Genomic DNA, 22,479 nt, shown 5'->3' on the forward strand with positions numbered 1-22,479 from the left:
TATTATTTTGCTGAAATTATTCTGTATAAAGCAAAGTTTCTGCTTTTTTGTGGAACATACTGGAACTACTGAAGAGTTAATTCATGAGTTCATTACATTCTAGAGTTAATTAAACTTAAGCTCTACATTTGTTGAATTTCTGTAATATACATTTTTAATAGATTCTCCCACTATAATCTATAGACCAGTGCTTCTCAATTCCAGTCCTCATGACCCACCAACAGGTCATGTTGTCCTTAGTATATTACTGTGTTCTTTGTATGGGATATCCTCAAAACATAACCTGCTGGTTGGCTATGAAGACTGGAATTGAGAAGCACTGCTAGAGACCATCAACATATTAACAACAAAACAGAACAGATTTGTTCATCCTTAATCCTGAACAAGTCAGAGGTCAAGGTTCCACCCTGCTTATCAGCTTTTTTTTTCCCCATACACTTGGTATAACGGAGAAGAATTGCACCAGGTTTTGATAAAACCTGTAATTTTCCTTTATTAATGAGGGAAATCACCAGATTTCTAGATTTGCTAAGAGTATGTATTTAAGAAAAGTCTTAATATATTAATTTAAATAAAAACACAAGAAGCAACTGTAGATTAAATAATGCCTTAAGGCAACTACAGCCATTAGGTACAGTTATTAGATGTTCCAAGAAAAAAAAAAGTAAATAAGAAGAGAACGTGAGTTTTCTGAATTTTTGAATGTTCATCGCAGGAAAATCTTTTGGGGGGGATGGGGGGTAAATTAGGGCCCACTCCTTTTTTACCACTTGGATTCACTAAGAGGCACACACCTCTTAGATTTGGTTCATGATTTATACCTGCGAGCCCCTTTACATTAATTATACAAGGAGAGCAAATCTAAATAGTAGTTCAAGACCCTTAAAAGAATTTATAGTATATGTCATCATTACGTAGCGGCGTCCCGCCTCGGCAGCTGACAGGCTGAGCAGACTAGACATGTCACGACCCGGGTCCAGGAAGCTGGGGACCGGAGCAGTGGTACGTGGCCATCAGTGCTGGAGAGGGGGAGGTAGGAGCATGTTATTACTTTTATCCTCCCTCTCCCAAGCACATGTTCAAAAAATAACTTTGCCCGGACTTCTCCTTTACAAAGGATAGAATGCCTTGTCTTACTAATCTGCACTTTAATTATGAGATGATAAACGTTTCCGATCCTTACCATGATTTATATATTTCTCCTGTTTTCATAATTAGTCTTACATTTTGATATTTCTACAGGACAACTAAACAGATAAATGAAACAAAAATCTGAACCTTACTGTTGCCAACTCATCAAACTTTCCAAACAGTTCATTTAACAGCTTGACCAATTCTTGAGCTGTGCATTGGGATGCCAAACTTGTAAAGCCAACAATATCTGCAAATAAAATGCTGAAAGAAAAGGACAAATTAGAAATTATTTAGCATTGAATCATGCAAATATCTTTTGGTGTGACTTTTTGTTGACATGCCCTAGATGCTGCTAAATCATTTGTAACAATCAGATGTTAAACCCCCCCCCCCCCCTTACCGCCACTGGGGTAATCGAACACCATAAAAGAATAGGAAGAAGATCCCAGATTTTCCTCCAATCCCTGCACATTGTCATTAGTTTCCCACTGGTTCTAATTAGGGCTGAGCGGTATACCGCGAAAATACCGATACCGTCACTGGGGTCGGTTAACCGACTTCAACTTGGCCAGGACGCTATGTGCGGTATTTTCTGGATTCCCTGTCTTCCCAGCGCTGCCTAATTGCTGCCCGGACAATGCGGCATTTGGAATAAACTATTCTGCTGCTGTGGGAGGGGGGACCTTGAAGCAGTCTCTAATTAATAATGTGCTTGGCCAGCCAATCCCCCCTACACCCGTATTGCGTCGCCCACGTACCGCCTCTGCAGCCGTCCTTTTTATTGGCTGCGTGCGGGCGGGCTTTCTTGTGGTCGTGTGGGCTGGCAGTTGGCTGTGCTCTCCTCTCGGCACTTTCCTGTGTCACAGGCGGTAAGATGGCAGCCGCTTCTCACCCAGGCCCGGCCCCTGTGTAGTGATAACAGCCTGGGGGTCCATGGGTGCAGTAGCGTTTGGTGCCGGACTGCCGGTGGTATGCGGGTGAGGGGCCGGCGCTGTACTGTACACTATCGATCTGGATGGAAGCTGCTGCTGCACTGTCAGCGTGCACCCAGGACCCCTGTGTAGTGATAACAGGCTGTTACCACCACACAGGGGGCCTGGGTGCACGCTGACAGTGCAGCAGCAGTACAGCGCCGGCCTCACCCGCATACCACCGTGGCCGGGTGGAGAGGTGGAGGCTGGAAAGCTGATTTTCCGATTTACCTCCCGAGCCAGGGTGCACATATACTGGTGCAGGGCAAGGGATGGAAGATACTGCTGCAGGGGGCTGAAGAGGAAGGCTGGAGAACTGACAGGCTGCGCACAGGCGGCAGCTCCCCCTCCAGTGTGAGCTCAGCGGTGCTGCTGCCGGGCGGCTCACTCACTTCTCCTAGCTTCGCTGGAAGCTGCACGGTGAGCTCTGCTGCACATACAGTTGGGGTCAGGTATGGGTCAGCACATCCTCGCTTAACTGGCCACCGCACTCTGTCCCGCACAGGAGTCCTCGGCGCCTCCTTATCTTTTGTCAGTTCTGGAAGCAGCCGTGTGTGAGGCTCTGCCCGGGACACAGATATATGTGCTACATCACTGAGTGACAGGGGCCGAGGATTCCTGTGCGGGAGAGAGAGCGGTGCCTGGTGGGGGGACGATGTGCTGACTTATACCTGACCCCCTGCAGCCACTCAGTGACTGGGGGTAGATAGATAGATAGATAGATAGATAGATAGATAGATAGATAGATAGATAGATAGATAGATAGGAGTCCTATCTATGTGTCTCCTATCTACAATCCACCTATCTATCATCCACCTATCTATTTATCTATCAGAATATATACTGTGGAGATAGATAGATAGATAGATAGATAGATAGATAGATAGATAGATAGAGCAAACAATATAGGCAGCACACTAAATGAACTGTGGCTGCCAGCATATGAATCCCAGACCTTGGACCAAGTCAGCTAGTAAAAAATACTCTGCAGCACTCCGATGGTAATACAAACGTGGATTTATTCCATATAACAATATGCAGCAAACTTCACAAGTAATACAGAATGTTTTAGCATCTCCTATGCCATTTTTAAGTGGCAATTGAAAATGGCGTAGGAGATGCCAAAACATTCTGTATTACTTGTGAAGTTTGCTGCATATTGTTATATGGAATAAATCCACGTTTGTATTACCATCGGAAAATGGGGTTTTCAAAAGGGGTGTGGCTTTTAAAAGGGGCGTGTCATAATTATCGTTCGATTTATCGTTACCGCGGCTACATGTACGATAAACCGCGATATTGATTTAGGCCATTATCGCCCAGCCCTAGTTCTAATCCTTTTTCACACAGTTGTAACATATAGCTGCAAGTCTAACTTTTCATCTACCGTAGTATGAGCTAGATCACAGCATACTGTCAAAATGTCAATGTTCACTTTATAGACAAGACATCTTCATGCAATTGCACACCAATTCTTTCCAGCAGTAAGAAAAGCAAGAAACTGCTGATGACAGCAACTGGTTGAACCAACAGTTTTTTTTTTTCCCCACTGGTTTCCTATAAGCAGACAATGGTAGCCGACCACTGTAGCATCTGTGGTGTGAAGTGCGGGGAAGGGAGTACTCTTCCATTGTATTGTATAGACAAGCTCTTTAGGTGTTTAACCCTTTCAAGACCGAGCCCACTGATGCAAGGATGCACGGATGTCCAGGTCAAATTAATGCAATGTTCCTCCCTTCCTTCTAAAAGCCATAGTGCTTTTATTTTTCCACCTATAGGGCTGGTTGGGGGGTAATTTTTTGCGCCATGATCTCTGGTTTTTAATAATATCATATTGGTATAAAAAACAGTTTTGATCACTTTTTAATAATTTTTTTCTGATATATAATTTTTAAAAATCAGCAACCCTGTTTTTTTTTGTTTGTTTTTTTCTTTTTGTTTACGCCGTTCACCATGCAGGAACAATAATGTTATATTTTTATATATGGGAGGGAATACAAGAAGCTCAGTCTTAGCAAGGTTTAGTTTTAGGAATAGGGAGGACATAACGTTAGAGACGGCAGACAGAAAGTTACTGGTGTTCTGTAGAAGAGCGGGGGTGATATCACGGGAGGAGGTATACAGCTGGCATAGAGATGGTACTGAAAACCAAACTTGCTGATGATTTGTCCGATGGGTAAAGTGTAAAGTGAGAAAAGGAGAGGGCCCAGGACTGATCCTTGGGGAACACCGACTCTAAGGGGAAGAGAAGATGAAATGGAGCCAGAAAGTGATACACTAAAGGAGCCGTCAGAGAGATAGGAGGAAAACCAGCAAAGAGCAGAGTCTTTGAGGCCAATAGAGCGGAGTGTGGAGAGGAGGAGCTGGTGGTCTACAGTGTCAAAAGCTGCAGATAGATCCAGGAGAATGAGCAAAGAATGGTCACCTTTAGATTTGGCGGAGAGGAGATCATTAGAGACTTTAGTAAGGGCAGTTTCGGTAAAGTGGTGAGGACGGAAACCGAACTGAAGGGGGTCAAGGAGAGAGTTGTCAGAGAGGTAGTTTGGAGATAAAAGGAAGATTAGAGACAGGTCGATAGTTGGCTGCACAGGATGGGTCTAGGGAGGGTTTTTTCAGTAATAGAGTGATAATGGAGTGTTTGAAAGTCAAGGGGAAGATGCCAGAGGAAAGGGAGAGGTTGAAGATTTTAGTAAGGTAAGTAGTGACAACAGGAGAGAGAGACTGGACAAGGTGTGAGGGAATAGGGTCACTAGGGCAGGTGGTGGGACGAGAGGAGGAGAGGAGTCTGGAAACTTCCTCCTCTGTTACAGGTTCAAATACTGAGAGGGAAGAGGAGGAAATACAAGAGGGAATGGGATCAACACTACTTGGGGACTGGGAGGTGATCTCCTGACGGATAGTATCTATCTTTTCCTTGAAGTAGGATGCTAGGTCTTCAGCACAGAGGTTAGTTACGGGTGTCTGAACTTTGGGTTTGAGGAGGGAGTTGAGGGTATCAAAGAGACGTTTTGGGTTATTGGATAGAGAAGAGATGAGAGAGGTAAAGTAAGATTGTTTAGCAGAATGAAGAGCTTAGTAGTAGCTTTTAAGCACAAATTTGTAATGTAGGAGGTTTGCATCAGTTTTAGACTTCCTCCACGAACGTTCAGCACACCTAGAACACAGTCTAAGAAAATGAGTTGAAGGTGTGTGCCAGGGTAACTGATAGAGAGGAGATTGTAAACAAACAATTTGGGTTCACTGCTTAGAAAAGAGGGCAATAAAAGTCAATGCTCAGAAGAGTAGAGCCAGAAATCATACCATGAAATGTAAACAATGCAATGGATAATGGGGGTAGGAGTAGATAGCTGGGGGCCAATTCATACCTCAGTCTGCTGGGGAGTTGCAGAAGTTCAGTGTTGGCTGTTCTGCATCTGCTCCAGTGGGAGGTATTGATGGTTCCAGTTGTCAAGGTACCCGAGATCTGACCTGCATTGATCATCTAAACCAGTGCTTCTGAATTCCAGTTCATAAGGCCCACCAACAGGTCACCTGAGAAATACTAAGGAAATCCCCAAAACATGACCTGTTGGTGGGCCATGATGACTGTAACTGAGAAGCACTTATCTAAATAATAAAACTAGGATTCAGTTTAGGCTTTAGTTAAAAATAAAAATATTCTGTTATTTACTAAATTATCAACATACAGTTATTATGCAGTTGCCACTTGTGTAGGACAAAAAGATCAGCCGAACTGTTGAGTCACAATATAACCTACCCCCTCAATATGAATGTTAGCCAGATAAAATTCTATTGTATAGTGCCTAGACAGAAATGGATAAAACAAAGTTTTCCATTAACAACTTTACATAGTATAATATGTTCTACTGCCATAAGAATCTGCTTGTGACATCTTTGTTGCAAAAAGCAAAACCTTATACCTAAACAGGACATCAAAATAAAACATATTACTGGCAATGCAAAATTTAATGCCAATCATAATCTGTAACAAACTGTGCATGAGTCAAATAAGAAGGCTGGGGTTGCACAGCTATCCATCTGCTCACCATCTGCTGCAATATAAGAGCTGATGTTAATTATTTAGTTATACTATGAAAGTAATTTAATATCTACCCTCAGGTTAAGTGCCAAGTAAACCAGATGCAGACACACAAACTCACTCTCTCTCACAAACACACACACACACCTTTGCAATTTTAGGTAATACACATATTATGGTTTACATATATATGTCTTCTGGATCTGTACTATATGTCTCCAGGTTTGTTTAGATCTAAATATAATAATAAAGATAACTGTTTATAAATAAAGTTTGCTTATAAATTATTTAATAATAATTTATTGTAACATAAAAAGTATAATTATTGCTAGAAAGGTATATATTTAAACAGTTTGGGAGTGATTTATTATACCAACGCTTTACATATAAGTCTTAAAGAAGCAGTTCACAAAAAATTATTATTGGCCCCCCCTAGACACTGGGGCGTATACCCACAGCAGCTGATCGGTGTCCCGCGGCACGGCTTTGTTCGGGTCCAGTGGCACTGTTCAAATCTGGTGTGCACTCATGTCAGCCCCTGCTGTGACTCCTCTCCTGTGACTGTACGCCGGAATTCACATTTTAAAATGCATTCTCTATGGAAGCGCGTGACTTCCAGAGTTTAATCACAGGAGACAGAAGAGGAGTCATAGCAGCGGCTGACATGAGCGCACGCCGGATTTGAATGGCGCCGCAGGACCAGAACAAAACTACGCCGCAGGACACTGATCACCTGTGGTGGGTATACGCGCCAGGGACTAGTGGGGTGGTGGCAATAATCATTTTTTGTGAACTGCTACTTTAAAGCGAATGTACCATGGCTGCTTTTATTTTTTTTACCTTAATCGATTGGCGCTGACACAGGGATCTTGGTGGCGTAATCCTTTTTTTGCCACCCGGTTCCCACGCAATGGCCTGGCCCGGAGCACTGGGGGCAGATCCACCACCCCCCCAGTGTGACAAAACCCGCTCCCCTCTGTGACGCAGCTCCATTAGAATCAATGAAGCCATGTCTCAGAGGGGAGGAGATATCACCACACTGATGGGCGGCATGCCTGCCCCCAGTGCTCTGGGTGGCATTTTTAAAAAGAACAGCGCCACAAGCACCATCGCACCGATCAATTAAGGTAAAAAAAAATCACAACAGTGTAAATTTGCGTTAAAGGGGTATTCCGGCACTTAAAAACTTTTGATGCTGTGCTACTCTTACCTTTCCACGTTCCCTCAGTGTCCTCCTATGATGTCTCCAAGTCTACAGCTGACTGCAGCCACCACCTCAAAATTTTTTCACACAATAAGGGTTTGCACTTAAGATTTTTAACTTTTTGCAATGGGTTGTCCAGCAACTTAAAAAGTACCTGTCATCAAAAATAACTTTTGACATGCCATTCACTCCTTGGTCGTATCTCCTTAACGGCCAATTATGACAATGTAAGGCCAGTTTCACACGTACTGCACTGCAGCAGAATTTATGCTGCGAGTTCCGCTGCAATACTGTGTGTACTGTTATTGCCTATGGCTCTACATTCTTAGGCTATGTTCACACTGCGTATGAGTCCGGCCGCATTTCGTACGCCGCCGTACATGTGCGGCAAAAACTACGGGCGTGGGAAAAATCAACATGCGGCCGGATGCATACGAAGAGTTATGCTTCCCTAGCTTGTTTCGCAGCGATCTGAAACAGGTAATTTACTTGGAAATCTTCGCCCAGGCCAATAAAACTCACAGAACCTTTTGGATCGAAAAATCAAGTTCAATTTGGCTGAAATAAGTACTTCGTACGGGACCGCATGGAAATACACGGCCGTGAGTTGGAACATTTCCGTCCTCAAACAATGGTCTTGTTAATTTTTCATGGCGCCGCATACGATCCGGCCGTAAGCTCATACGTAGTGTGCATTGTGCGGGCGTATATCGTATACTTTCAAGCGAACGCATCAACCTCAAAACTACGTGCGTATATTCGCGGTTTGCACTACGGACGGACTCATACGCAATGTGAACATAGCCTCACAGCGTATTTTCATTCTGCTGCAAGAATGTAGCCATGGCCTAATTAACTCAGCATCTGCTGGGTTAACAAGTAAATACATTACATGTCCACGCTTCAACTTGCTTCTCAGGCTTCCGGGTCACTAATGGTCCACTCAGCTACTCAGTGCAATGTTCCGCTGCAGGCACTAATTGGCTGAACAAGGTGGCAGTGACCCAGGAGCTGGAACGCTTGTAAGTCTGGCAGATGCTGTGTTAAGCAAGCCATACCTAAGGGTAAAGAGTATCGCAGTGGATTTAGCTGCGGAACTCGAAGTGTGAAATCCGCTGCAATACAGTACGTGTGAAACTGGCCTAAGGTTAGCTTCACACTGCCTTAAAATCTTGGAAAAAAAACAATACAAACGCTAGGGATTTTTTTTTCAAAAATGCCAGCGGCGAGATGTTAGCTGGAAGTCAATGGTTGTTTTTCATTTGCCTTACACACCATATTTTTTGGGGGGCATGGTTTTCTCTCCTCTGGCATTTCTGAGGCTCTGTGGCAGCTTTGTCAAAACACAGTGGGGGACATGTATCAAGTGGCGTATCTTTCATTTTCGGTGGAAAGTGCCGATTTACGAATATTTCATTTGTAAAATCACTTTCTGCCTCGTACGCCAGGGGGGCGGGGAGGAGGTGTGGAGGGGGCGGAACGGGGGTGCGGACTCAGAGTCGCAACGATCTATCATTGCTTAGTGTTAAAGATACGCAGGAAACCTACTCCAGCTCTCAGCTGGCGTAGGTTTCCTTCCGTGCGCACCGGCGTGCACGGGATTTATGTAGAGGCAGTCTGCCTCTACATAAATCTCCGTAGCGCCGGAGATGCGGGTACATTTTTAAGTCCGGCGTAAAAAACGTCGGACTTAATAAATGTCCCCCAGTATGCTTAGGGTTTGGCATTTTTTCTGCAAACTGTGGCGCTTTTCTCCCATAGACTTCAAGGGAAGTCTTCTGCTCCACTAAAAATCACCATAGCCTATGTGTATTGCATTTCTTAGTGGCGTGTTTTTGGGGATAAAACGCAGGTCTGGTCCCAAGGGAGTAACTGAACACCATGTGGGCCAGACTGTGCTCAATTGGAGCGGCAAGGGGTGACAGTCTGGTCTTCAGAAGGTTAAATGAACCCCCTGTGGGCCAGACTGCACTCTGTTATGGGGGCAGCTTTAGCCACTGATTGGCTGAGATGACACTTGTCCAGTTGCAGCGATGTCCAGCCTCATCCGCTGCTTGGCTGGTGTGCAAAAGAACACTGCAGAGACACCATCACGTCTTGACGTCAGTGAACTAGCCAGACCTTCCTTCCGGGAAGGAACAACCAAGCCAAAGGTGTTCTCCAGTCAAGGAAACCACCTCAGCAAGGTATCCATCCACAGACAGCTGTTGCGGGGTTTTTGCCCCTCATCAGTGTGGAGTAGGTTTCTGGCTAGTGGAAGCAATGACTAGTAAAAGCATGCAAAAGGACGCTGGTTGACCTCAGGGAGATCAACCAAAACACCGCAGAGACACCATCACGTGTCTCAACGTCAGTGTATTCTAGAACATTGCCCCCTGGGAAATCAAATATGCAAAAGAACACTGCAGAGACACCATCACATGTCTCAAAGTCAGTGAACTAGCCAGACCTTCCCTCTGGGAAGGTACAACCAAGCCAAAGGCGTTCTCCAGTCAAGGAAACCACCTCAGCAAGGTATCCATCTACAGACAGTGGTTTCAGGGTTTTTGCCCCTCATCAGTGTGGAGTAGGTTTCTGGCTAGTGGGAGCAATGACTAGTAAGTGCATGCAAAAGGACGCTGGTTGACCTCAGGGAGATCAACCAAAACACCGCAGAGACACCATCACGAGGGGCAAAAACCCCGAAACAGCTGTCTGTGGATGGATACCTTGCTGAGGTGGTTTCCTTGACTGGAGAACGCCTTTGGCTTGGTTGTTCCTTCCCAGAGGGAAGGTCTGGCTAGTTCACTGACATCGAGACATGTGATGGTGTCTCTGCAGTGTTCTTTTGCATATTTGATTTCCCAGGGGGCAATGTTCTAGAATACACGTGATGGTGTCTCTGTGGTGTTTTGGTTGATCTCCCTGAGGTGAACCAGCGTCCTTTTGCTGCTTGGCTGGTGGCATCTTTGAAAAGCCAGAGCCTGGCACACTTCTAGCTCAGTGTGTCGGGCTCTGCTGAAGAATGAAGTTGTCTGTGGTGAGTATGAACATTCCCCCTTCCCCCAACAGCACTGCCATACATCCTTACTTAACCCCTTTGTGTGCCAGACTGTAAACAGCATTTGGCAAAATGCTGCATACTGTAAGATGCAGAATATCTGTCAAAGTGATGGGTGTTCTGAAACTACCTTTTTTGTGTTTTGCTCTTTTGTTTTTCAGATATTGGTAATCAGAGGAATCAGATTTGGTGGAATACATCAACAAATTTTTTTTTTTTTTAATAAAATGGTCGACGAGGAGTGTAGGGGTGTTATCTTTTTTAATAAAACACTTTTCTCAATTGTGTTGTGTGTTTATATTTCTTTTATTTACAGGCTTAGTAGTGAAAGCTGTCAAATAGGCGGCATCAATTACTAAGTTGGGGCTTAGTGTTAGTCGGCATAAAATGGCTAAAACTAACCCCCGTCTCATTATTACTCCAGTACCCATCACACCAGGGGTACTGGGAAGAGCCGGGTATCAGTAGTCCCGCAGCATTAAAATTGGTGTTCCTGGATTGGGCACTGGCAGGCTGGCATTATTAGGTTGGGGATGACCATTATTAGGTTGGGGATGTCTTTTTCACCTGCTTGGTTATGGAAATATGGGAAACCATACACATTTTTTTGCTTACATGGATAAATAAATAAAAAGAAAAGAGTAGGGTTACCCTCACTTGCATAACCAGCCAGGCTAAAAACCAAAGAGCAGCAGCCTAGTAGTATCAGGGTGGGAAGGGCCACTTATTTTAGCCCTCCCCAGCCTAATAATACCAGCCTGCCAACACAGTCCAGGAACACCAATTTTGACGCTCCAGGACTACTGGCATTTAACTCTTCCCAGTCTCCAGTAAGAGGTACTGCAGTAATAATGGGGGAGGGGGGCAGGTAGTGTTAGCTACCTGCTATCACTAAGCCCCGACATAGTAATGGATGCTATCAGGTGGCTTTCACTACTAAGCCTGTTAGAAAATAAATAACACCACACAATTGAGAAAAGTGTTTTATTCAAAAATTAACACTCCCACACCCCTCGTTCACCATTTTATAAAAAAAAAAATACAAAACATTGGTCATAAACACAATCCAACAAATCCAAAATCTATATCTGAAGAACAAAAGGGGAAAGAAAAAAAGGCAGAAGCAGAGCACCCATCATTTTGACAGGTGTTTTGCATAGTATGCAGCATCTGTGCCAAATGCTGTTTACAGTCTGGCACATGGGGTTAAGTGAGCATGCATCGCATTGAGTGCCAGACTGAACAATGTGAACCCCACCCCCGGTGGTTAAGTAAGGATGCATGGTATCCGCAACTAACAACCTTGGGGGCCAGAATAATCTCTCACTGTACCCATCCCAGCAGTGAAGGGGGTTAAGTGACCCCCTTCCTTGCTGGGATGGGTGCAGTGCTGTTTGGGGGGGGGGGGGAGTGTTCATGCTCACCACAGATGTCTTCATTCACACCACATCACGCTACACTGAGCTAGAAGTGTGTCGGGCTCTGGCTCTTCGAAGATGTCATCAGCCAAGCAGCGGCTGAGGCGGACATTGCTGCTGCTGCTGACTGGCTGAGATGACACTGCACAAGTGTCATCTCACCCAAACAGTGGTTCAAGCAGTGTACCGGCTCAGCCGCTGAAAGAAAGAAGACAGGGAGACCAGGGGTATATTTAACCATCCTCTGCCCCCCCCCAAAACCCGAGCAGAGTCTGGCCCACAAGGGGTTCATTCAACCCCCTGGGGACCAAGCAGTGGCGTTCTTTAATCCGCCCACCTCCTCACGCCACTGTGAGCCTGATGACATGCCCTTTCATACTATTTGTACAGTCCTTTTAAACAGCTGCTACATTTAGACTCATCAAGAGTGCACCAATTTAATATTGATGGCCTATCCTATATGTGAGAGCTTCTTCTACACAGGCACTGACAGATGTCATCACTACATGTAATATCGGTGCGCAGCCGGCAACTGAAGATTTACATTACCTATCCAGGCTGCAGGGCTCCTTTTGCGGTCTTTTTTTTCTCGGTCCCACGCTCCAGCTTCAGAGCGGCCTGTCTGAGCTGACAGGCCACTCAGCCAATCCCTGTCTGTAACCGCAACGGCCAGTGATTGGCTGAGCGGCCTGTCAGCTAAGACAGGCTGCTCTAAAGCTGGAGCGTCCGGGACCCGGGGAGAAGAAGACCGCAAGAGGAGCCCTGCAGCCTGGATAGGTAATGTATAAAATTTAAGCAAGGACTGCAAGGACATCAGTAACGATGTCAATGCAGCCCTTGTTAAACGATAATCTGCCCGTAGAATAACACCCTAAGAATATTCAGTACACAGGGGAAACAGGACCTTGTTTTGTATAGATCTGTGCTCCAGTGCTGTCACAGCAGGGGTTCAGGAACTGCAGTGCTCAGACAGCCTTGCCATTTCCAATAGAAAACATTGGTGGCAGTAGAGGGGCCCGTGTTGTGGAAGCTGAATAATACAGAAAAAAAAAAACTATACATTTATTTTAATGAAGTTATATTTTCAGGAAAACAAATTACATTGCAGATACGGGAAAAAAAAAAAAATGTTTTGCATGCATGACCTAGCCTAAAACCGATGTGTACAAGGCCCCTTTAAACTAATTATCTATCATATCTTCCATCAATTTTAAAAGGCTTAACAACTGTTTAATAATCCCAGTTGCTGTGTAATCTAATAAAAAAAAATGTAATTATCAGACAGCCCCTTTAACTATATAAAAAGCTATTGAAAGAATACTATGTGAGCTACTCTGCTGGTTAGTCTTACAAGATCAGATTGGTAATGCTGGCAGTCACCAGACTGACACAGACAGTCTGTGTTGGACAGATTTACATGCAGTTCACATCACATTCTATTACTTCAAAGCTGTTCAGCACATTTAATGTGAAATTCTGCTAATTAATAAAACTATACAAATGGAATGTAAATCAAAGAGGAAAATTCAAAAATATTTAGCTTTATTATTTTGAATCAGGTTATTTTATGTTGTTTACCCTAGTGGTATACATATAAAAAAGGGGGTGTCGTATAATGATACCACAATTGGCTACCCTTGGCGCAAATTTGTACCTTACCCCTTAGCATAATTACCACAAAAGTTTTGATCGGTCAGGGTCTGGGTGCTGAGACCCTCACTGATCTCTAGAATGAACTCTAGAAGTCCTTAGCTAACCAATTTCCTTTCTAACTCTACTTGCTGCAAGAGATACAAAGCTGAAATAAGTTTTTCCAGGACTGGATTCCGCTTTTCCAGGCACTCGGAGCGGATTAGCATGGAGTTTTAAGGCAGCAGGCTGACTAGCTGACAGCTGAGCCTTGTGAAGTGCTTCGCTAATACTGTAAATTTACTAATCCCTAATTACAACTGGCTCTGGAGTAGGTGTAGATTTCTGCTATGATTTATGCCTGAAACCATGATAAATGAGACCTGGGTGGAGGTCTGCCTTCCTTTCAGATGAGTGAGCAATACACCAGGGAAAAAACATACATTTGTGCGCAAACCCTGCAGTTTATCTCTGGGGTACGCCAGGGGCGCATTTGATGCCCCATTGACTTAGATTTGTTGCTGACCCACTGAACTCAATCAGAAACAAAAATCACAGCAGATTTCCTGCAGTAAATCTGCTGTGAGAAATATGCAGCACACTAACTTTGTGTGAATGGAGCTTACTTTATTCTTTAAAACTCTTTTCATACAGCACAAATTTTTTACATCCACAGCTCTGCTACAAAGAGACAAAGCTCTGCTTCAGCCAAATACACACACACATACTTGAACCAAGCACAAAGACAAGTCAGCTACACATACAGTATACACAGATAGATCTGCTAATCACATACACAGATCCAACAATGCTATACCAACAATCACACACATCTCTGCTATACATCAACACCTCTGATACACATAAATGCCCATCTCTTCTATTCGAATACATAGGAAGAGGACTGTACAGCTATGAAAGGCTGCATACAGTAGTTCTTTTAGTGATCAGAGTTAGGGATGCACGATGCACCGAAATATCGATACTACTATCGATATTCCGGGCAAAAATACGGTTCGGTACCAGGGTTTCCTGGTGTCGATACTTTATGTTAAGCTGCCTAATAACGCAGCTTAACATAATTTATAGAGCAGAGAACACAGCGGGAGGCTAGCTGAGCACCGGCCATGTTCTCTGTGAGCTGCCCCCTAGCGTTACCTCCTCCGCCCACCTCTCCCTCCGCTCACTGCAGTGATAAGTTATAGCTGGAACACAGCGATGGTTTGTGCCAGCTATGTAACTGTGTAGATGTCACACTGACAGCGACATCTGACCCCTCCTGAGCCGTTCCAGAAGCAGTGAGGTTTGGCTACTATGTGTAGCAGATCCCCTCTGCTAATGACTGCAGCCTGACACAGGTTGAGGGGGTATGCGGGTGGAGGGACAGTCTTGCTACAATGATGACCCTTGTACACACACACCAGGGTCCTGCAGCTTCCCGGCAGCCTCAAAATGGAGTTCTGAGGTTATCAGCTGATTAGGCACAGATGTCTTGTGTTGTGGTCTTTAACCCTATGGCTCCTGCAATGATAACCTCCGTTCTCCATTCAGCCGTCAAGGAATCCGGTGAGCGTGTCCGAGGTTAATCAGAGCAGGAAGACAGGCCAGGGCCGTCCTGACAGCATTAAGCCACCCCCTTCCACCTCCCCTGTATGTGACACTGCTGCTACCTGAACACATGTTATTAGAGGGGTCTCCTCTGCTGGGGGCACCACAAGTGTCAGCAGATCAGTCCTACTATCATTCCAACCATTATGTTTCCTGTTTGGGGCACATTAACCTGTAGACATCTGGATCTTAACTAACAGAGTATTACAAGCACCATCACTCCCAGCATTGTGAACACTTCCTGTCTGATGGACTACAACCCTCGGCAGAATCACCTCTCCAGTCTGCAGCACTACCAATCTCACCAGCTCAGGCATGTGTCTCCAGTCTGCAGCAGCCACCAGTCCCAGCAGCAAAGGCATGTGAGGGGCCTCAGAGTGCAGAGAGGGCCCCTATAAGTCAAGTGCCCCCAGAAATATGCCTACCCTGCCAAATGGGAAAGACAGCCCTGAGACAGGCAGAATGTCCTGTGTGTTGGTTCTTAACCAGTGCTGCAGCATGTAAGTGTCTCACTTACATTCTGCAGGACTGAAAGAGTTTAAGACCAGGACACCCAAAGGGCATGCGGGCAAATGTGGGCACACCACCATCCCATGCCAGGTGTTGAGTCTATGCAAGAACGCTCATAGGGCTTGGAGGATAAGAAAACACCAAGGAACTGGATGTGGATTCTTTTTTTGTGTGTGTGTTTTTTTTTAAACAAACGGAGGGGGGGGTTGCCTACAGGGGGAGAGATTACGTACATGGCATAGTGTTTAATACAGGAGGGACTGCCTCTGTGTGTGTGTGGGGGGGGGGGGGGGAAGGGGAGTGGTTTACTTACAGAGGGATTGCCTGAAGAGTGGGCATTACCTAAAAAGTGGGGATTATGTACAAGGGGATTACCTACAAGGGGATTGACTATAGAGGGGGTGCTAACTACAGGGAGCTGACCACTCTGTGGGCTACCTACGTGAGGGGTAACGACATATAGAATACTATATTTTTACTATGATTTTTGGCCACATCACACCCACCAAAAAAAATCATTAAGTGATCAAAAGGTCACATATATACAAATGAGATACCGAATATAACTGCAGATTACAGTGTAAAAAATAATCCAGCACATCACAGCCATACAGGGCAAAACAAGAAAGGTTAGATGAGTCACCGGTTAGAGGAGTCACCGGTTAGGCTACGTTCACACAGAGCAAAAGGAGCGGATTACGCAAGGAAATATTTCCGCCTGAAATCAACTGACGCTGAATTCCGAGCAGAATATAAGCAGAATGTAAGCAGAATCCCTGCGTATTCTGCTAGGAAAGTGTTCAGCTCGTAATCAGCTCTTGACAAATTCAGCGCGGAATACTCGAGGAATCCGCGCTGAATCCGCATGCATTCAGCGCTGAAATTCAGCGAGTATTTGGTGAGTAAACTAGACTATACCAGAACATATACTAGAATCCTCCTCCCCCCCTTTTCCCCATTTCCGCGCTGATTCAGCGAGTAATTTCCGCTTGTATTCCGCTTGTATTCCGCGCTGAATACGCGCGTATTCCGCGCTGAAACAGAAAATCAGAGCCCCATTGATTTGTATAGGCTTCCGCTAGCGGAAGAATGAACATGTTCATTCTTCTGGCGGAAAGCGGATTAGTTCAGTGCGGAAATTCCACTGTGTGAACTGCAGAGCAGAATTTCCATTCAACACAATGGAAACTAGCTCTGCACCTATTTTAACGACTGAAATTTCAGCGCTGATTCAGCGCTGAAATTCAGCTGCTTTTGCTCAGTGGGAACGAGCCCTTAGAGGAGTCAGAGTAGGACAACTTTAAGCGCTTTTATTTAAAAAATGTTAAACTATTTCTAAAGTAGTAAAATCAAATAAAAAGTCCATAACCTGCTATCACCGTAATAGTGCAGACCTGAAGACCTTAACGGCGTAAAAACAGTTGGGGGGTGTAGCTTTTTGGTATCAAGTATCGAAATAAAAAAATCGAGTATTGGTATCGAACTCAAAATTCTGGTATTGTGACATCACTAATCGGTGTAGGACACAGTTTTCCAGGCGGTCCTCCCGCTGTATCCACCCGCTGCACGGAGCGGGCAGACAGCGGGAATCTGATGCCGAGCGTTCTGCCATACTACTACTACCCCCGACCTACTATACTGTGCATCTCCCATACTACTACTACCCCCAACCTACTATACTGTGCATCTGCCATACTACTACTATTATCCCCAACATACTATACTGTGTGTCAGCCATACAACTACTATGTGGTACGTCAATACAGGGCTGTGCAATAAATGTTCACATATAACATAGATTATGGTAGAGACAGGAGTTAGAGAACGGCAAGTAAGTTTTTCCACAGGTCATCCGACGCGTTTCCCCTTTGGTCCTATACAGGATAACCAGGTTCATCAGGGATGCAACATTATGTGGATTTATCAGCCGTGTAGTATATCTCTCCAAACTGTCCGTTTCGGATAGCGGTCTTCGCACAGAGCTCCATAGGTATGGTATTGGTAAGAGTACAGGACAGATGGTGTCCAATGCCACTAAAGGGAGATCCCAGTGTAGATAACACGATGATGCCTGTGATGGGGATTATAGTCCCTCCATGATGGGGATGGAAACTAATAGCACAGGCAGGCAAAAAACGGTAATCCCCTGTGTAGATGAAGCAGGGCCGGTAAGATGTGGTCTCGCTTATCTGCCGCCTGGAACACCACATCTTACCGGCCCTGCTTCATCTACACAGGGGATTACCGTTTTTTGCCTGCCTGTGCTATTAGTTTCCATCCCCATCATGGAGGGACTATAATCCCCATCACAGGCATCATCGTGTTATCTACACTGGGATCTCCCTTTAGTGGCATTGGACACCATCTGTCCTGTACTCTTACCAATACCTTACCTATGGAGCTCTGTGCGAAGACCGCTATCCGAAACGGACAGTTTGGAGAGATATACTACACGGCTGATAAATCCACATAATGTTGCATCCCTGATGAACCTGGTTATCCTGTATAGGACCAAAGGGGAAACGCGTCGGATGACCTGTGGAAAAACTTACTTGCCGTTCTCTAACTCCTGTCTCTACCATAATCTATGTTATATGTGAACATTTATTGCACAGCCCTGTATTGACGTACCACATACAGACGACAAGACCTCTTTTGAGGCTATGTTACTCTCCACCTTGAAATAGACTGTCTCACACATTTTACTAGGGATTGCTCCCACTAGATACTGAGGGTGCTCAGTCCTAGCGGGTTCCTAGAGTGAGGCAGGGCTTACTAGCCAATCACACCATGGACATGTTCCTATCTCTATTTACCATCTATGTGTATAACATATATATGGGTGCTTTCTGAGCACAATTTTCTCACTGTACATATGAAACACTAGCTCTTATATAAATAAACTTCTGCATTACACTGCAAAATCAAGTGTCTAGTCCACCACTTATTTTTTTGATTAATTTTTCTATACTGTGTGTCAGCCATACAACTACTACCCCCAACATACTATACTGTGTGTCAGCCATACAACTACTACCCCCTACATACTATACTGTGTGTCAGCCATACAACTACTACCCCCAACATACTATACTGTGTGTCAGCCATACAACTACTACCCCCAACATACTATACTGTGTGTCAGCCATACAACTACTACCCCCAACATACTATACTGTGTGTCAGCCATACTACCTTCCCAATCTCGCACAGTATACAGTGTTTGCACCAAAAAAGTCATATATGCAAACACGGTACCAATCAAAGCTGCAAATCACTGCGTACTAAAAAAAGACTCTCAGACAGCCCTACCGGCTGAAAGATTTTAAAAGTTATGGGAATTAGAAAACAGCATTATATTGAATCAAGTATCGAAATGGTATTAAGTATCGAAATAAAAAAGTTGGTATTGGTATCAAACTCAAAATGCTGGTATCGTGACATCCCTAGTCAGCATCTTGTGTATGGGTAAGAGCTGACATATGGATAATACACATGTGGGAACTAATAGGCTGACGTTATATTACAAAACATATGTCAAACATTACCACCTTTCTCTGTCTTCATCCGGACGGTACCTCTCACTGGCCACAATTAAAAAACAAAAAGCGCACCTCCCCAGGAAAGCTTCCCAGAAGTGAAGACTGTGTCACGTGACACGCCCTGGCCATCACATGATCAACTCAGTCACTGTGTAACTAAGGGTCCATTTACACAGAAAGATTATCTGACAGATTATCTGCCAAAGATTTGAAGCCAAAGCCAGGAGTGGATTTGAAAAGAGGAGCAATCTCAGACTTTCCTTTATGACCTGATCTCTTTATAGTCTATCTACCAAAGATTTGAAGCCAATGCCAGAAACAATTTGTCAGATAATCTTTCTGTGTAAATGGACCCTAAGCTGCAGCAGCTAATATGGCTCAGCTCAGTTGTCTAATGCAGAGATTTTCAACCAGTGTGCCGCGACACATGGTCGGGTGTGCCACGGGGAAAGTTCCCCAAACTATGGTGCCCCTGTGTTTCGTTCCCACCACGCTCCCGGTCTCCGCTGATTGGAGGAGCACGTCCGGAGAAGGTGAGGAGGAAGGGGGGGGGGGGGGGAAACCTGGGGATGGGGGAGAGAAACAGCGGAGAGAAGCAGGGGGGAGAAAAGTTTGGTGGAGAGAAGCAGGGGGGAGAGAAGTATGGTGGAGAGAAGCATGGGGAAGAGAAGCATGGGGGAGAGAAGCACAGGAGAGAAGCAGGGGGGAGAAGTATGGTGGAGAGAAGCAGGGGGGAGAAGCACAGGAGAGAAGCAGGGGGGAGAAGTATGGTGGAGAGAAGCACAGGAGAGAAGCATGGGGGAGAGAAGCACAGAAGAGAAGCAGGGGGGAGAAGTATGGTGGAGAGAAGCACAGGAGAGAAGCAGGGTGGGAGAAGTATGGGGGAGAGAAGCACAGGAGAGAAGCAGGGTGAAGAGAAGCACAGGAGAGAAGAAGGGGGGAGAAGTATGGTGGAGAGAAGCATGGGGGAGAGAAGCACAGGAGAGAAGCAGGGGGGAGAAGTATGGTGGAGAAGAGCACAGGAGAGAAGCATGGGGGAGAGAAGCACAGGAGATAAGCAGGGGGGAGAAGTATGGTGGAGAGAAGCATGGGGGAGAGAAGCACGGGGGAGAGAAGCACAGGAGAGAAGCAGGGGGAAGAAGCATGGTGGAGAGAAGCACAGGAGAGAAGCAAGGGGAGAAGTATGGTGGAGAGAAGCAGGGGGGAGAAGTATGGTGGAGAGAAGCACAGGAGAGAAGTAGGGGGGAGAAGTATGGTGGAGAGAAGCACAGGGGGGAGAAGAAAACAGGCCCAGGTTTCACACTGAGTGAGTATAAATACATTTAGAATCTATATTATTAACTATATGTATAATATGTACTGTTTTATGGTGCGTTCACACCTACAGGATCTGCAGCTGATTCAATTAAATAACTGAACACAGCATCAAATCTGCTGCAGATCTGCTGCAGATCCTGTAGGTGTGAACGCACTTTTAGTGTCATTTTGTGCCATTTTGGTTGGTGGTGTGCCCCAGGATTTTTTAAGTATAAAAAGTGTGCTGCGGCTCAAAAAAGGTTGAAAATCACTGGTCTAATGTATCTTGTAGTTGTCAGATGCATCTTATAAAAGGGAAACATATGGTAGTTGATTATTTTATACACTACACAAAATAAAAAATGATGTCACCACCTAATTATTTGAATACATACTGTTTTACTGCTGCGAAGTAGACGTGGTTCTATATGCTCATAAACGCCCTAATAAAGCCTGTGGCATTGTTTATTAACACTTGAATACTCAGTGTTAATATAGATAATTGTTTTTGAACCTACTTGGAAGGTTCTGCACTGAGATATACAAGTGACAATTGAAGCATTCTACTGTATATTTTAAGACTGAGGCTATGTTGTATTTGTTGCAGATTGTTGGTCCACCACTCATTACAAATTGCATTATTGCTGACACTTAGAACTTTTACGGGGCACCTAAAAGGCCCTATTACACGAAGCAATTATGGTCCGTTACGGCTGATATTTTGTCTTGCGTAATAGAAAGCAACAACATGAACAATGACGGCTGATCAGTGCTGTTGTTTGTTTTTCAACATTTTGAAAGACAAATGACTAATATAGCAGCGATCTATTGCCGTCGATCCGTGGAAGAGAAGCGGCGGCTGCAGAACGCTGCTATATGCTAAGGGCTGCCTGGCCGATCAAGCAATCACCCGGGTAGCCCCCCACAGCTCCCCGCACCCCCTGTAGTTACATGTGCACTGACAGCGCTTGTTTGCTCCTCTCTGTCACCCCATGTAATAGGGGCTTAAGAAAACTGCCAAGGAACTGGCTGCATATGTGTTTCCTGCAGGGTTAGCAGTGTCATCGGATGTAAAAAGAAGCAGAACACCAGGAGCTGTAGAAATACCATCAGGGGGGATTGGGGCAGGTTTGTACGCTTTCATTTATTTTAATGCCGTATTTTATGCAGCATTCAGGCCTCTCTCTCTCTTTTTTTGGTTAAGTCTTTACAAGAGATGATATAAAGGGGAACATGATGAGTTAATTTAAAAATGACCTGCCGGCAAAACAAAAGAAAAAAAATATATAAATATATTACATTAAATAACTAAGGGTGTCTACATTACACACATAGTTACAGTTTCTTGATAAGCCCTCCTGTTCCCAAGATATGTGGGAGTTTTAAATCTTAAGAAAGGCTTTTATGCATAAAAGTTATGTATTTATTTCGGAACTTGCTCAGTGCGTTTTGGCTCCACCTCCAAAATCCCAATTCACATCCGGCAGGACCTTCTCCGTATAAAACGTAACCTTTATTTGGCTTTCTACTAAAAAGGTGCTGTATAATGGTTGTGTGAACTAAAAACACTTAACACACTACTCCATAGCCATATAAAGTGAACTCTCATACTCTAATAGATGGTATAGTCATTAGCAGTCTACTAACTATCCTTAGTTTATACACTGTCTAAGCTAGACTAATGGTGTAGTAGATCTAAAATACCAGCCGCATAACCCCTCACCTAGTTTCGCCCAATCCTGGGCATCATCGGGAGGAGGGCTTATAATACCACCCAGATCACCTTTTTTATGAACACATTCTTTTTTTCTTTGTTTCAGCTCCACCTGAACCCATATGAGCCCTTATTTTTTGTGATACGAATTGTACTTTGGAATGGCACACTTAATATTACCTTAAAATATGTTTCAAAACTGAAAAAAAAATATTAAATCGTTTTTTATTCATTTTTATTTTCCACATTTGATGTGACCAAAAAAATCTGCGTGTTTTTGAGGTTACACCATTTACTGTGCCAGATCAGAAATGTGGACATTTAATAGTTTGGACGATTGTGCGCACAGCAATTAAAAATAAGGGTTTTTTTAC

The 22,479-nt window shown here is 44.6% G+C and overlaps 1 protein-coding gene across 1 annotated transcript in view; it reads right to left on the bottom strand.

Annotated features, from left to right (window-relative positions):
• Positions 1 to 22,479, bottom strand: part of ADCY1 (adenylate cyclase 1) — a 240,049-nt gene that overhangs the window by 143,133 nt on the left and 74,437 nt on the right. The window contains exon 4 of the mRNA XM_069959698.1: positions 1,284 to 1,395. Coding sequence (XP_069815799.1) covers positions 1,284 to 1,395 — 112 coding nt within the window. The remainder of the gene's footprint in view (positions 1 to 1,283; positions 1,396 to 22,479) is intronic.

Source organism: Dendropsophus ebraccatus, chromosome 2 (genome assembly GCF_027789765.1).
Source record: "Dendropsophus ebraccatus isolate aDenEbr1 chromosome 2, aDenEbr1.pat, whole genome shotgun sequence".
Taxonomy (NCBI): domain Eukaryota; kingdom Metazoa; phylum Chordata; class Amphibia; order Anura; family Hylidae; genus Dendropsophus; species Dendropsophus ebraccatus.